The sequence below is a fragment of the Physella acuta genome, unplaced genomic scaffold (genome assembly GCF_028476545.2).
Source record: "Physella acuta isolate Inbredline_101_S28 unplaced genomic scaffold, ASM2847654v3 ptg000770l, whole genome shotgun sequence".
Taxonomy (NCBI): Eukaryota; Metazoa; Mollusca; class Gastropoda; family Physidae; genus Physella; species Physella acuta.
The window spans coordinates 158,763-173,784 of NW_026732288.1; the positions used below are offsets into that span (position 1 = coordinate 158,763).

At 38.8% G+C, this 15,022-nt stretch overlaps 1 protein-coding gene across 1 annotated transcript; it reads right to left on the reverse strand.

The window, feature by feature from the left end:
- Positions 1-3,780: 3,780 nt before the first annotated feature.
- LOC131950562 (uncharacterized) lies at positions 3,781-9,325 on the reverse strand. The gene is made up of 8 exons (XM_059312781.1): positions 9,136-9,325; positions 8,489-8,603; positions 7,241-8,382; positions 6,173-6,307; positions 5,903-5,991; positions 5,379-5,502; positions 4,789-4,861; positions 3,781-4,048 (listed from the first exon to the last, which is right to left on the reverse strand). The coding sequence occupies exons 1-8, from the start codon at positions 9,312-9,314 to the stop codon at positions 3,914-3,916; spliced, it is 1,992 nt and encodes a 663-aa protein (XP_059168764.1). The 5' UTR covers positions 9,315-9,325; the 3' UTR covers positions 3,781-3,913.
- Between the last annotated feature and the right edge of the window lie 5,697 nt (positions 9,326-15,022).

Below are 15,022 nucleotides of genomic sequence, written 5' to 3' on the forward strand. Positions count from 1 at the left end.
TGTAAGCAATCTGCCGTCTGCTCACAATGTCTCACCAATCGCCTGCTCCACACGGCTCACCAATCGTCTGTTCAACACGTTTCACCAATCGTCTACCAAACACGTCTCACCAATCGTCTGCTCCACACGGCTCACCAATCGTCTGCCCAACACGTCTCACCAGCTCCCCTTAATTGAATCTAGACAAAAATAAAAGTGAACAAAAATGAAGTAAAATAGATTACGGTGAAAGCTGCTACAGACATTTACTTTATCAGATTTTTAAAATCAAGTTTTATCAAGTTTGTACAGATACTAGTGAAACTCTTCCTGATATACAAGTATTAGTGAGACCTATCCTGTTAGTGAAACTAATCTTGTGACATTCTTGTCTTTGAAACTAGTCTTTGTGACATTTATGTCAGTGAAATTAATCTTTGTAATATCTATCATTGAAACTAATTTTGTGACATGATCTATGTCTTTAAAACTAATCTTGTGACATTCTTGTCTTTGAAACCAACCTTGTGACTTCTATGTCATTAAAATCAATCATGGTTTATCAATTAGTGAACCTGACACCAACAAGATATTGAAACCAGCTGTTGGCGAAAGACCTTGTCACCCAGACTAAACAGAGACAGAACTTAATACAGACAAACGGGTGAACAAAATCTAACACAGTGGCTTGACACTGCTCACTGTACGAAAATAAAACAACTTACTTCTACAAGACGATGGTACTCTTGAATAAAAGGGTTACAAGAAAACAATCTTGAAGTTGAGTTTCAAAACAGTCAATGATTTCATCTCCATAGTCTGGTGTCTACTCTTCATGCTTGTCTGCTTGCTAGTCCCCAGCAGATGTCTGCATTTCACGTCTGTCGTCTGCACGTGCGAGCTAACAACGGATTTCTTCTAATCTGGGGTGGCGTGTGGAGGAACGGTAACCCCGCCTATCGAAGTCACGTGACCAATGGCATTAGACTTTTATTTTTGTAACATCAGCAGTACATATAGTAACAACATAATTCAATCTAAATATCCAAATAATAGTAAAACAAAAAGTAAAAACACATTAACAGTATAATTATAAATATAAAAATACAATTGGAATTCAACAGGAAGGCTTAAATAATTAGAACAAAATCCAAAACTGATATACAAATGAGATAACTACAAAAACATAGATCAATAATTAGAACATCATCGATTTGTTGATAATTAGACTGATAAAATATTGTCTAAGCCTTCTATTTTTTCCAAATGAAATAAACACAACTGGATACAATGCTTAATTAAGCATATATTTCAATTGTAAACATGGCTACAATATTCCACAATCAAGGCTTAATACAAAGCATAAAAAATATATTTAAAAATCAACAAATAGATAAAACATAGTATGTAAATAAACGAAACCTGGACTCTAGTAGCGATAAAAACGAAACAATTTTCGCTGTCTGGCACAAACAGACAGACTGGCGGTAGAAAGTTCTCGTGCACTGCTAAAAAATCAAAGAAGAAAAAAAAAACAAATGCGTGGCCGACTGACCAGACGAAGGACGGGGGTTGAAAAGATCAGCTGCTTACCGTGACCTCATTTCGTCTGATTAATAATCCAGGGCCATCAGTTTGTTTTGTTTTCTCACTCGGGTGAAAATATTTTTTCCTGGTTCATAGAGAAACCTTTTTATTAGAAATAAACAAACATTACAGTTTAGATTTTGATTCCACATATCCACAGAAGGAGGTCATCTGTACCCCCCCCCCCCTTCCATTTCAGGTTCTCTACTGACCTACTTTTAGAAAAAAAATAAGAGAGAGGGGGGTGGATTTTTCGTGCACTATCCTTGTGTGCTATTTATAGAAGTGAAGGTCACAGACTCAAGGTGAAAGCGGCGTTTTTGATCACGAGTCTCATTGTCCGGTCAGCACCCAACCAAGCAATTTTCTTTCTCTCGTCTTAGGTCAGTGTGCACCTGGAGCAGACGATGGCGGCGACCACTGCGGGGGGGGGGGGGGGGGGGACGACGACGACGACAGGCCAGCGCCAAATGGGGAGGGGGGAGGGAGTTCACACATTTATATAACACGAATACACGAAACCGTTTGTCACTCTGAGGCTCGTGGGGCGGGGTTCATACAATGTTGTCAACATTATGGGCTGGTGGTATATGGAGATCTTATATAACGTTGTGTGAATGTGGAGAGGGGTGGATGAAAAACCCCACATATTAGTATATATAATGTATGCAGTATATTAGAAGTCATCCGTATTTTACGACACCAATGGTGCCGGGGGAGGGGACGAACTTGTGTGACGATATGTGACGAATGAAGGTTACATTCTTGTATTGAAGGTTACATTCTTGTATTGAAAGTTACATTCTTGTATTGAAGGTTACATTCTTGTATTGAAGGTTACATTCTTGTATTGAAGGTTACATTCTTGTATTGAAGGTTACATTCTTGTATTGAAGGTTACATTCTTGTATTGCAAAACTAAATCGTTTAAGTCGAATTTTAGCAGTGACTAATTCTTAAGATTTTTTTACAAACCAATAATCGATTAAAGTACCTAAACTTGACCCTGATTTCTAGTGTTCTTTAGTTTAAGGTTGCAGTTCGTTGTATTTAGCTGTCCAGCAAATAAGGTAAAGGTCCTTAGAAAAATGATAGAATAGACCAACATACACACAGAGTTTCTTCCAGGCATCTTTTCGGGCTAAGCCCCCCCGAAATTTTTTTACCGCCCCCCCCCCCCCGAACGAAATGAAATTTATATAATTTATATAGAAAATATATACTTTTAATAATGTCCGCCCCCCCCCCCCGAAGAAAGTTTACCGCCCCCCCCCCCCCGAAAATTTCAAGTGCCCTCCCCCCCCCCCCCCGGAGAAAAAAGTCTGGAAGAAACACTGCATACACATGGTACAGTTTCATAAGTAAAAAGTCATCCATAAACGTCACACTTTTTAAAAAACATTTTTACCTCCCCCTCTCCATTGTCACACATCGTCACAGCCTCTCCCCCCCACCACCAATATAAACATTGTTTATGTTGGAACATTTCTTTTTTAATTTACAAAACAAGTGAAAGAGTATGCGTATAGTGTATTTTTAAAGTGTGTGAAAGTGTGTGTGTGTGAAAGAGTGTGTGTGTGTGAAATTGTGTGTGTGTGTGTGTGTGAAAGAGTGTGTGTGAAAGTGTGTGTGTGAAAGAGTGTGTATAGTTTTTTTTTTAAAAGTGTGCGCCAGTGTGTATGAAAGAGTGTGAGTGTGTGTGTGTGTGTGTGATAGTGTGTGTATAGTGTATTTTTAAAGTGTGGAGCGACATGATGACGTGCCAGTAAAATAATTAGCTGCTAATCAGCTTTGTTTAGGGCTGACGTCAGCGGTGCCAAAAAAAATATCGATACTAGTTCTAGATCATTCTTAGTCTAGTAGTGACGAAATAAATAGCAGCACTATAGTGGGTTTTTTCTTCTTTTTTTTGGGGGGGGGGGGGGGGGTGAGGGGGAAGGGGTGGGGTATGGAAAGTGCGCTGGAAGTGGGAGTTATACTGCTAACCTGTTGTATATATATAACGCCTTCTTGTTATAAATTAGATCTAATGTGTATGTAACTGTAAAGATTGCCTGCTGAATTCACTGCAGTATGTACTTGTCTGGCTACAGGCTGTGAAAGTTTTCCCTGTTAACCTGACCGTCAGTAGGGCAGGAAAATAATTTTGTCAAGTTGACAAACATTATGCCGGGGTTGACAATAACAATTTTAAAATTTACGACAGTCTTTTATTTAGCTGGTATCAGCTACTGACTTTATTTTACAGCAATACATTGGTTAATCATAAGCAGTAAACACATCTTGTGTAGCCTAAACACTTTAAACACATTTTATTAAACGCTCAAGGTCTGAAGTACCGATGACGTCACCAACGCTTCAACTCTTGAAGACTTTGCGGCAGCTCGCGGCCATTGGTCTCCGGCAGAAATCTGAGAGTGAGGCAGACGAGAGTACAAAGGGAAGCAATCAACAGCCCAGACAACCAGATGGCTTGCTCCGCCTAGAAAATAGGGTAGGATAAATCGTGTAATATCACATTAAATAACATACAGAACCTATAAAATAAAGAGGATCACTAACTTTCCCCATGTATATTTTTATACAACATTAAGGGTTGGGATGGTACTACATCTTGCTTTTGAGAATATACTTCTTTATAATCTATGAAATACATTTTTAAAAAAATCGTTAATAGCGTAACATACTACTTCCGGTAACCAGAAGGGCCTAAACAATTGTAAGAGAGCATAAGATCTTACACCTGCGTATGAAATTTCATCCACCTTATTGAATCTGTACTCAAATTATTGGTATTTTCGAAAAAAAAAATGAGTAAGGTATTGATATTAGAGGTCACTAAAAATTAAATGTAATATAAGTAGGCCTACTCAAGTAACAGTGTTCACACGAAAAGAGAGTAAAGTACAATTTCCGATTATCGAAAAAAGATTTTAAAAATTGGTAGAAACCTGCACAACCTAACTTTTTTGAGAGATTGACGGTAGAGTAAGTATCGCTTCCGGTTAGTGTAAAACACTCAAGGTTGATAGCAAATAACAAATTTGATATAGCCCCGGCCTAATACTAAGATTTGAAATTTTGCCTAAATACTCGAAACGGTACTCAAGTTATCGCGTCCATAGACACACACACAGACATGCAGATTGTGGAATTCCAAATCGGGGAGGTTTAAAGCGTCCACATTTTTATTTTTGCACAACTGCACGATTCGGTACGTACCAATAGACCCAGGAAAGGTGCCAGCATCCCACCTAGTCTTCCAACAAACGAGGACACACCGAGTGCCTGATTTCTGTAGACAAACCAACAAGCATGCAACTACATATTGTAAATCATATAATAAGTCCATTTTTAAAGTCAAGAATAAATATCACAATCTTAGCTTGGAGCTGTCATTGACTTAACTAGACATGTTTTTCTTTATATCTGGAGATAAGCACACCCTGAACTGGGAAATGCTACATTCTCAGTTCCCATTCATAGATGGATGTTGTCATATTTTTGGTTGGACATTATCTCGTTAATAGTTATAAGTCATCCAGTCAGCTAGACTCTGTAGAATGCTCTTTGGGCATTATTATATTGCAGGTTAAGTAAAACAAAATGTACCTGATATTTGTGGGAAACATATCAGGTGTGTAAATGAAAACAAAATGTACCTGATATTTGTGGGAAACATTTCTGGTGTGTAAAGGAAAACAAAATGTACCTGATATTTGTGGGAAACATTTCTGGTGTGTAAAGTAAAACAAAATGTACCTGATATTTGTGGGAAACATTTCAAGTGTGTAAAGTAAAACAAAATGTACCTGATATTTGTGGGAAACATTTCTGGTGTGTAAAGGAAAACAATCCCAAAACAAGAACTTGCACCCAACATTCCCAGAAGAGAAAATCCCAGAGCTAAGTAGGCGAATATGTCGTCGTTGTACACTGAAGAGATAAGAGATTGTGTGTCTATAGCAAACATCTCAACAGACAGCTGTATTTCACTAGCTATGTGCAATATTAAATTTAAATGACTATTGCAGACACACCACACAAGAGCTATAAACTAATTTTAAACTTTCTGATACAAATCTCATCGAAGCGTCTGGAACTACACAGTGCAGTGATAATTGAGAAGACTCAGTAGACTAAAATGCACTGTGGTCACCATGGTAACGCATCTGTTCGCGATTTTAAACAGCTAACTTCGGTGAAGTTTTACCCAAATAATACAACAAATAGCTGAGGTAGTGCTAAATCTCGAAATTTAAAAGGCATCCACTACCCACCTCTCTGAGGTAACACAAAATTTCTAAAAGACAAGTCAGAGACACCTGTGATATACCTTGTTGCAGGTGTCGACAAATTCCAGAAGCCAGCACAGATATCCCAAGGATTGCAAATACCCCGCCTGTGGAGATCCGTCGGCCAAATCTAGGAGACGAAACAAGTCATTTTGCCTGATCAACATAACAGTAAGCTTATTGTAAAGGACAATTCGGGTTTTGTTAACGCCAATAAATTACCTGTATTAATTACCTGCCCTGATTACCCGACATAATTATCTGAATAAATACCAGCCCAGACATAATTAACTGTGATAACTACGAACTACCTGTCTAAAATAGAATACAACATCAAGTTTGATGGGGCCTCCATTAGAGCAGTTAGGAAAAAATTCAGGAATCGATTACCCACTAATGTAGTCGATGTAAAGTAAATTCCGAAATAGCCCACAGCAGTTGTAAACCTAGTGAGAAAACGAACATGTTTGGGTTTATTTGATGTCATAGCTACATTATTGGTAAATGAAATCAGTGAAACAATCTATGAGGTTTACGGTAACAGTCAGAGGCATTTCTGACATTACTTAAAACAACACAAAGAGAATAATTTAGAATAGTGATTCAGAGATGGGTTGGGGTATAAGGGGTCGTAGTCTAGATAAACATTGCTCTCATGAGAAAAAAAGCTCGTGGGAAACATATATTTTGTATGCGATATACTCTAAATCGGCCTAAACAATTTTATATGCATTTTGAAAATCTGCTTAGTGGAACGTCGATAGTTACCTCGCAGCTTACAGAAAAATAATTACTGAGTCTCATAGAAACATGTAGTGGTATGGTTGTGGTTGCGAGTGTGGGTGTGGAGGGTGATGGTGGTAGTTTGATTCATTAGTCATGGGTGTAGGTGGTGGCTAAAAATATAAAAGATCTTGGGAAAATGTAACTTATACAAAATGTTATATTTTTTTGAATAACTATGGTACAATCTCAATGTCTCTAGAGAGACACAATGGAGATGCCCCCCCCCCCACCATACACTGAAAGACTAGATGCACTTATGCGCAATAGACAAACGGACATCAAAATGTATTTGAAATATGCGTGACATGAATTATATAACACGCCCAACTTAAAGCTGCTTATGACCTTCATAAAGGGGCGGTCAATTATCGTCCATCAGACTTAGCAAAACGTCGCAATCAGTCATAGAAATTACACTGATACAGACATACGGGCTCATAAGGGTACTATAAAGTACCCAGAATATACCACCACTAGTGCTAATTATTCTTAATTACCAAAGTCTAAGTCAGATGGTTAATTAATATTTCACAACCTGATGAGATGACTGCAACATGATACAGATGTCAAAATGGCTAATTAGCTGCACTTACCAAAGCAACCCATTCACCAATGACGTCACCAACAAACGCCTATCCTTAACAAGGTCAAAGAAAGACATCTGTTCACTGTGTATTATTTGAGAATTCTGGGAGAGTTTGTCTTCGCCGGAAGACACCAAATTTTGTTCTGAATTTACAGCTTTACATTGGGAAAACTCACTCAACTCCAGATGGGGTTTTGTATCACCAATGTCTTTCTGTTGTTTTACGTATTCTTGATAGTAATGATAGTCTACTGACTGTTGGCATAACGTGTTTTGATGGTCAGTTGTTTGGGTTAAAGTTTCTTGATGGTCAGCTGGTTGAGATAAAGTTTCTTGATAGTCAGCTGTTTGGGGTACAGTTCCTTGATGGTCAGCTGTTTTTGATAAAGTTTCTTGATGGTCTGCTGTTTGGGATAAGGTTTCTTGATGGTCAGCTGGTTGGGATAAAGTTTCTTGATGGTCAGCTTTTTGGGGTACAGTTCCTTGATGGTCAGCTGTTTTTGATAAAGTTTCTTGATGGTCTGCTGTTTGGGATAAAGTTTCTTGATGGTCAGCTGTTTGGGATAAAGTTTCTTGATGGTCAGCTAATTGGGATAAAGTTTCTTGATGGTCAGCTAATTGGGATAAAGTTTCTTGATGGTCAGCTGGTTGGGATACAGTTTCTTGATGGTCAGCTGGTTGGGATACAGTTTCTTGATGGTCAGCTAATTGGGATAAAGTTTCTTGATGGTCAGCTATTTGGGTTAAGGTTTCTTGATGGTTAGCTGGTTGGGATAACGTTGCTTGATGGTCAGCTGGTTGGGATAAAGTTTCTTGAGGGTCAGCTGGTTGGGATAAAGTTTCTTGAGGGTCAGCTGGTTGGGATAAAGCTTCTTGGTGGTCAGCTGGTTGGGATAAGGTTTCTTGATGTTCATCTGGTTGGGATAACGTTTCTTGATGGTCATTCTTTTTAAGGCAGTTCGTATTTTGATGGTCAGCACCAAAGAGGATCATGTTTATTTGTCCGTTACTTTGTTCGCACAAAACTTTTTGTGTGTCAAAGTTTTGTTGATATAAAGATTCCCGTTTTTCCATGTTCACTAAAGACTTGATATCAAAGTTTTCTAGAACGTTCTGACTCTGCACTTGTTCCACGTGATCTTGGAAGATCTGCAGACAAAAACATTTTGTCTATATAGAGTACTTTATATTATAGAGCCCACAATGTGTATACCACTTACCTTTACACACGTCATAGTCAATGATTACCGCTTACCTTTAAAACAACGTCTTCGTCGCATTTGTTCATCTTGACAGCTTTTTTAATGACCTTAACGGCTTGCTTGATTTTTCCGTTGGCAACCATCCAGCGTAAAGATTCATCCAGATATCTGTATACATATAAAGATAACTTAAAATAACATTACACCTTAAGGCTTGAAACTTAAGTGTGCGAAATCAGTGTTTAATTAAGATGCTGTTCTACATTTGAACATTTGACCGCACATATTAGTATTATTACTCTAAAATACGGATATCGTTGACTAAATCGAATCAGAAGCGTACACTGGTGCCCCGGCGGTTGGGGTGACCCGGTGCTACCCCAGGATCCCCAGTGTGCACTATGACGCCTACGTTCATTTAAAGAGTGCCATACGCAGTGGATACGGTGGGCTACTATTATCGTTAACTAAATCAAATAATGCGGCGGTTGGGGTGACCTGCAGCACCGCCTCTCCAGTGTTAGCACAATGGCGCCTACATTTGTTTTAAAGAGCACCCTACAGTAAGGACGCGTTGGCACACAGCATTCGATTATCAAACTGAATCAGGGGCCGTAACCGGTGCCACTGCGTAGTGTAGATAGCAGAAACGCGCCAAGGATACAATGTGTAGGCCAACAAAAAATAAAATATACTCAACAATATCTGTAAGACAACAAAGAGTGAAGTCGAGCTGAGTACTATCTGTAAGGTCCGCCAAGAGTTGTCCCTCAAGAGAAACGCTACAAGAGCTAACGTCATCACACACACAGACCAGACTACACCGGTAATAGCCGCTGCCAACTTCCGGTCACTTGTCGTCAGTAGTTCCAGCATCATAGTAGCGCAGTTGATTACAACACCCTAAAACAAACAAATAGGCTAAACAAATGTAGACAGTTGATTATAGCACCTGAAACATACACATAGTCTAAACAAATGTAGCAAAGTTGATTATAGCACCCTAAAACATACACATAGGCTAAACAAATGTAGAGTCACGTTCACTAAGACACACTGCTGCAAAACACCAAGTTTTAAACCTATGATAAATCTCTTGCTGAGTTCCTCACACAACCTCATGTGACTTAGCGAAGTAGAGCTGATTAAAAAGCTTATGTTAATTCAAAAGCAAATGTCACTCACCTGTTAAACAATTGTCAATGGTCACTCACCTGTTAAATAATTGACATTGTCACCTTTCCCTTACCTATTAAATAACTGTCACCTATGAGTTACCTCATAATTGTCACCTGTCACTCACCTGTTAAATAACTGTCACCTGTGACTTACCTGTTGAAAAGCCCCTACAATAAACTTGAAGACAGCGAAGTAGATGTAGCTCGGCGAGATGGCGATACAAACACCAAACACACCGAGGCCGAAGTTTGAGATGACCAGCACCGTCTTCCTGCCCCACCGGTCACTGAAGAAAGTTGCTATGATGGCCCCCACACCTTGTCCAGCAATGACCAGTGTTTGACTTAGACGTGCCAAATTGGAGCGATCACACACAAGCTCAAACTGGAAATAAAAATAAAGAGTTTCAAACTGTATTAGAGATGTCTTGCACTAGGAAAACTTTAAAAAATAAAAGTAGGGCCTACTTATCTGTAGAAGTGGTTAAGTAAAACTGAAAACTGACTTTAGATAAAGATGCTAAAACCCTAAACGTAGCTTAAATATAACCCCTGTGCGTACATATACACTTATTTCTTGCATAAACTTAAAGCGAATCATTCCATCCTATAAGCTTGCTTTATACAAAGGTGATGGTATAAAAAAAACACACCTGAGAAACGGCCGATCTTTCAACAGGTAGATGGAAATCATAGCCACCCAGACAAGCTTCTTGTTTCACCATCGTACTGTTCATCCAGTATGTGACGTCACACTGGCCACTCGTGACGTTGACTTGGTCATCTGTCTCGTTTGTTTTAACACAGCTGTGTGGGACAGTTTGACCTGTGGAGGTTAAAGTCAAGTCAAAGTCATGTCAGAGGTTGTTGGGATTTTACAGAAGAGGGGAGGGGGGCACATGATACAGACGGCTTGAGAAAAAAATAATTGTTTAAGTGTACACGAGAATGTAAACACTTACAGGTAAAAATGTTGCTTAGCAACTGGAAAGCTCCGGGGAAACTGACCAGGCTAATTAGAAGGATCTGGATCACGTGATATCGTCCCTTTTTATTCAAAGACTTAAACACTGTGTCCATGTTTTGTCTAAAGAAACTGCAAATAAGTAAAGCAACTACAGCTAGAGAAAGAAAAAAAAAACAACATTTACACTAACAGCTAAGACATACACACATTTTAAACATCTAAATCATAATCACATTAACAAATTTGAGAAAAAGTGTACATCATCTTCTGTCAAACTACACTACTTTAGTGAGTGGCAAATTAGTGTCAGCACTATCTTTCAAACTCCTTTATAAAATTCACGTAGTTCGAAGAAACATTGACAAACATAAAAGCGAATACATGCGAAAAGGAGATCAATAAATTAATACTGTGTAAAACAACTATTTTTCAAATTTTAACACAAAAGCGAAGCTATACTGTTATGATTCATACTTTGCCGTTTGTCTCATATGTTGAATAGATTTTAGGTACACCAACGTGATATATTTTAGGAATTTACTTGTCTCAAGATATTGTGCATATCTGTACAAAGGCGGTAGCCAGCATTTAGAAAAACAATTAAGTGGAAGAAATACTTGAACCATTTTATTTTTTTAACGGACCAGAAAACTGAGTAAACAATGCCCAAGCAGGAAGAGATGACAGCTGCTATTTACTATAGATCTAATTAGTCGGCGCATTTCTTTTTCGAATGGAACAACTCATATTTATTTAAACGTTGTTTAAAATAGCTTGAGATTTTAACATTTAACCTTTAGCTGATCATTTTACAGGGAAAATCAAGTGAGTGGGAGAGTTTAATTTGTTTTAGAATTTTAGATTTAGTTTGAGATCCCCTAAAAATCTGAAGGCCTCTATTTCGGTTTGTCAGCTCCATCACCACATAATCAGCTAAAATTTCTTCAATGAAACAGTGTATTATAATGCATACAATAATATACTCACCAGCCACGCAGAACAAATGATACAGTGGAACATAATCTTAGAGTTTTAAATAAAATATTTCCCTATGTTAGTCATCACGCGTACCAGAGGTTAAAAGCTTTACGTATTTATCGAAAGCAGGAGCTACTTAATCTCTGTCTAACACATTAGGAATTTCGACACGGTGCCATTAAGGTACAGGTGCAAAACATTCACCTGCCCTGTTAATTTATGCAGATCTACCAGACGGTAAAAAAATCTCGAAAACGACCCCGACGGACTGACCGCTTCTAAGTGGGCTGTGACAAAAGGACCCGGTCAATACAGCTCCTAACAAAACGATTCCTGTTCATTTTCATCGCTACAATGGTTCCAGTAAGGTTCCAACTTCAAAGTCTGTATGACTTCCGACAAAAGGGTTCCTCTTGTTATGATACGTAACAACCAGGCCTTAAGTACACCAGTTGTATGACATTGCTAGGTGCTACCTCCGTAGTAGTCTCTTGTCTATGTTCATATCGCACATGATTTTAGCTAACGTGGTACTTAACAATGTATGGTACACCTAACATGGTACCGTTAACCTTTTTGTATAAACAGAAAACTTACTTTTTGCATCCTGCTCCTGTAAATCAAAGACCTATCTTGATGTTATTTTGTTGATGGTTTATATTTATGGTCATAATGTCAAGAGTCATATTGTTCGGATACACATTAATTACAAAAAAAGTGGCTTGATAGTCTGATAGGAAATTGTATGCTTTTGCCTTGGAGATCCAAGTACAAAACCTGAGTAGCAAGATAAGAAGGATCAATGTTGCCCATGTATCAGACCACACCTCTCCAAACAGATGATGGACCCAAGTGAGAGGCATATCCTGTTCTACAGCTTACCATCAGTCGTGTCGCAGGAGCTGCCGAAAGGAAACCAGAGTTGGTAATCCTCACGCTTAAAGAACTCCACTCCAGTTTGATTCCGGAGTTTTTTCTCTTACTTGACTTGCTGTCCTCTCTAACGAGCCTCATCTTCCCGCGGGCTTGAACTCGGGACTTTCGGGTTAGCAACAATACACACTCCATCCCGACCACGCGTACCACATTGTTGGATTGCACATCGGCTAGAGTAGTTTTATCTCGAGCCAGATTGTTATTGACACATTCTTGTCATGGCCATTTGTCGAGGGGTGATATTGCAGATGGGTTTTGTCAGATTTTGTCGAATACAGCTTATGTTGTTTGACACGTTCTTTGGAGACTAGAGAGTTTACACAAAAAAAAAGAAACTCAAACAAAGATACAAACATACATACTTAAGCAAACACACAAATAAAATAAATTATATACAGAAAGATAGGTTTTTTTATATAAAAATAATCGCAGGCCACTGTGAATTAGAAGTTGTCTGTGAGTCCTACACAAGATTAGATTCCATATAATAATCTTATATATTAGAACATTTGACTACATCACTGTCATTTTGTTAAGTAATCTTTCTGATAAGTTGGAAATAAAACTAAAAAGTCAAGTCCTCTATGAATATTTGTACGACTCATACTTTGGAAGGACGGAGTCCACGGAACAAGCCATGACCAATTAATCTGTTAAATATTTTAAATTAACTAACCAACACACATTGAGCCTGTTGGATGATAAGATACTCTAAAACTAATGTTTTATTTTTGCCAAACGTCACACTACCACATGTCACGATTAAAGTGTAACTCAAGAATCCATCAAATGCTAACATAACACGTTTTACAACAAATGTAGTCTACATACATTAGTACGTCTGTGTCGTGTTCTGGTACCAGCAATTACGTGTCTTATTATGATGCCATCAATTATGTGTCTTATTATGGTGCCAGTAAACACACACCCAGTTATAGAGGCAGTGTAACTCTTCTTGTACACAAAGTTTAAATTTGTTTGCGATACGTATTTCCCATATAAAACTTTCGTTTTAAATTGGTGTACCTTCCCGTGCAGATTTTGGGATCCGATGTTTGACAAACAAGCAAGAAAACACTGCTTACTTGTTGGTATTATTGCGTTGACAACGAGCATCAAATTTAATTTAAAAAAAAAACAAACTTTAATTGTTTTTTATACGTCTATGACAAGCTATGTCATGGTGAATTAATTTGTTTCTTAGCAACTGGAAAGCTCCTGGGAAATACACCTGACACATTAGAATGATTTGTGAAATTTGTGAATTTTACTCCCTGGCCATGAAATAATGGAAAAGGTAAAATTGAAGAAAGTTGCTATGATTTTTTTTTTAAATAGCTAAACACTAATATGATTATTACGGTACCGTTCGTGGGGCCAATCGAGGTTTCTTTTCCTCGGCCCACCGGGATTTTCCCCGGTAGACCGGCGGGCCAGTCCACCCCTACCCTCTCACTTCGACCCAAGTGTCAAGACAAAACAGCAGGTATAAAACACACTTACGGCCTTCTTACCTGCTGTTGCTACTGTAATGTTTCTTGTTTTCCCACACTCACTGACAGCCTTCTTACCTGCTGTTGCTACTGTAATGTTTCTTGTTTTCCCACACTCACTGACGGCCATCTTACCTGCTGTTGCTGCTGTAATGTTTCTTGTTTTCCCACACTCAGTGACGGCCTTCTTACCTGCTGTTGCTACTGTAATGTTTCTTGTTTTCCCACACTCACTGACGGCCATCTTACCTGCTGTTGCTACTGTAATGTTTCTTGTTTTCCCACACTCACTGACAGCCTTCTTACCTGCTGTTGCTACTGTAATGTTTCTTGTTTTCCCACACTCACTGACGGCCATCTTACCTGCTGTTGCTGCTGTAATGTTTCTTGTTTTCCCACACTCACTTACGGCCATCTTACCTGCTGTTGTAATGTTTCTTGTTTTCCTACACTCACTGACAGCCATCTTACCTGCTGTTGCTACTGTAATGTTTCTTGTTTTTCCACACTCACTGACGGCCATCTTAACGATTGCTGTAATGTTTCTTGTTTTCCCACACTCAGTGACGGCCATCTTACCTGCTGTTGCTACTGTAGTTTCTTGTTTTCCCACACTCACTGACGGCTATCTTACCTGCTGTTGCTACTGTAATGTTTCTTGTTTTCCCACACTCACTGACGGCCATCTTACCTGCTGTTGTAATGTTTCTTGTTTTCCTACACTCATTGACGGCCATCTTACCTGCTGTTGCTGCTGTAATGTTTCTTGTTTTCCCACACTCACTGACGGCTATCTTACCTGCTGTTGCTACTGTAATGTTTCTTGTTTTCCCACACTCAGTGACGGCCATCTTACCTGCTGTTGCTACTGTAGTTTCTTGTTTTCCCACACTCACTGACGGCTATCTTACCTGCTGTTGCTACTGTAATGTTTCTTGTTTTCCCACACTCAGTGACGGCCATCTTACCTGCTGTTGCTACTGTAGTTTCTTGTTTTCCCACACTCACTGACAGCCATCTTACCTGCTGTTGCTA

Excerpts from the sequence above, each read along its gene's own strand:
- LOC131950562 (XM_059312781.1), bottom strand. The coding sequence starts at position 9,314 with ATGATGCTGGAACTACTGACGACAAGTGACCGGAAGTTGGCAGCGGCT. Across the intron at positions 8,383-8,488 it reads ACGAAGACGTTGTTTTAAAG|ATCTTCCAAGATCACGTGGA; the intron begins GTAAGCGGTAAT and ends TTTTGTCTGCAG. Across the intron at positions 4,049-4,788 it reads CACCTTTCCTGGGTCTATTG|GCGGAGCAAGCCATCTGGTT; the intron begins GTACGTACCGAA and ends CCTATTTTCTAG.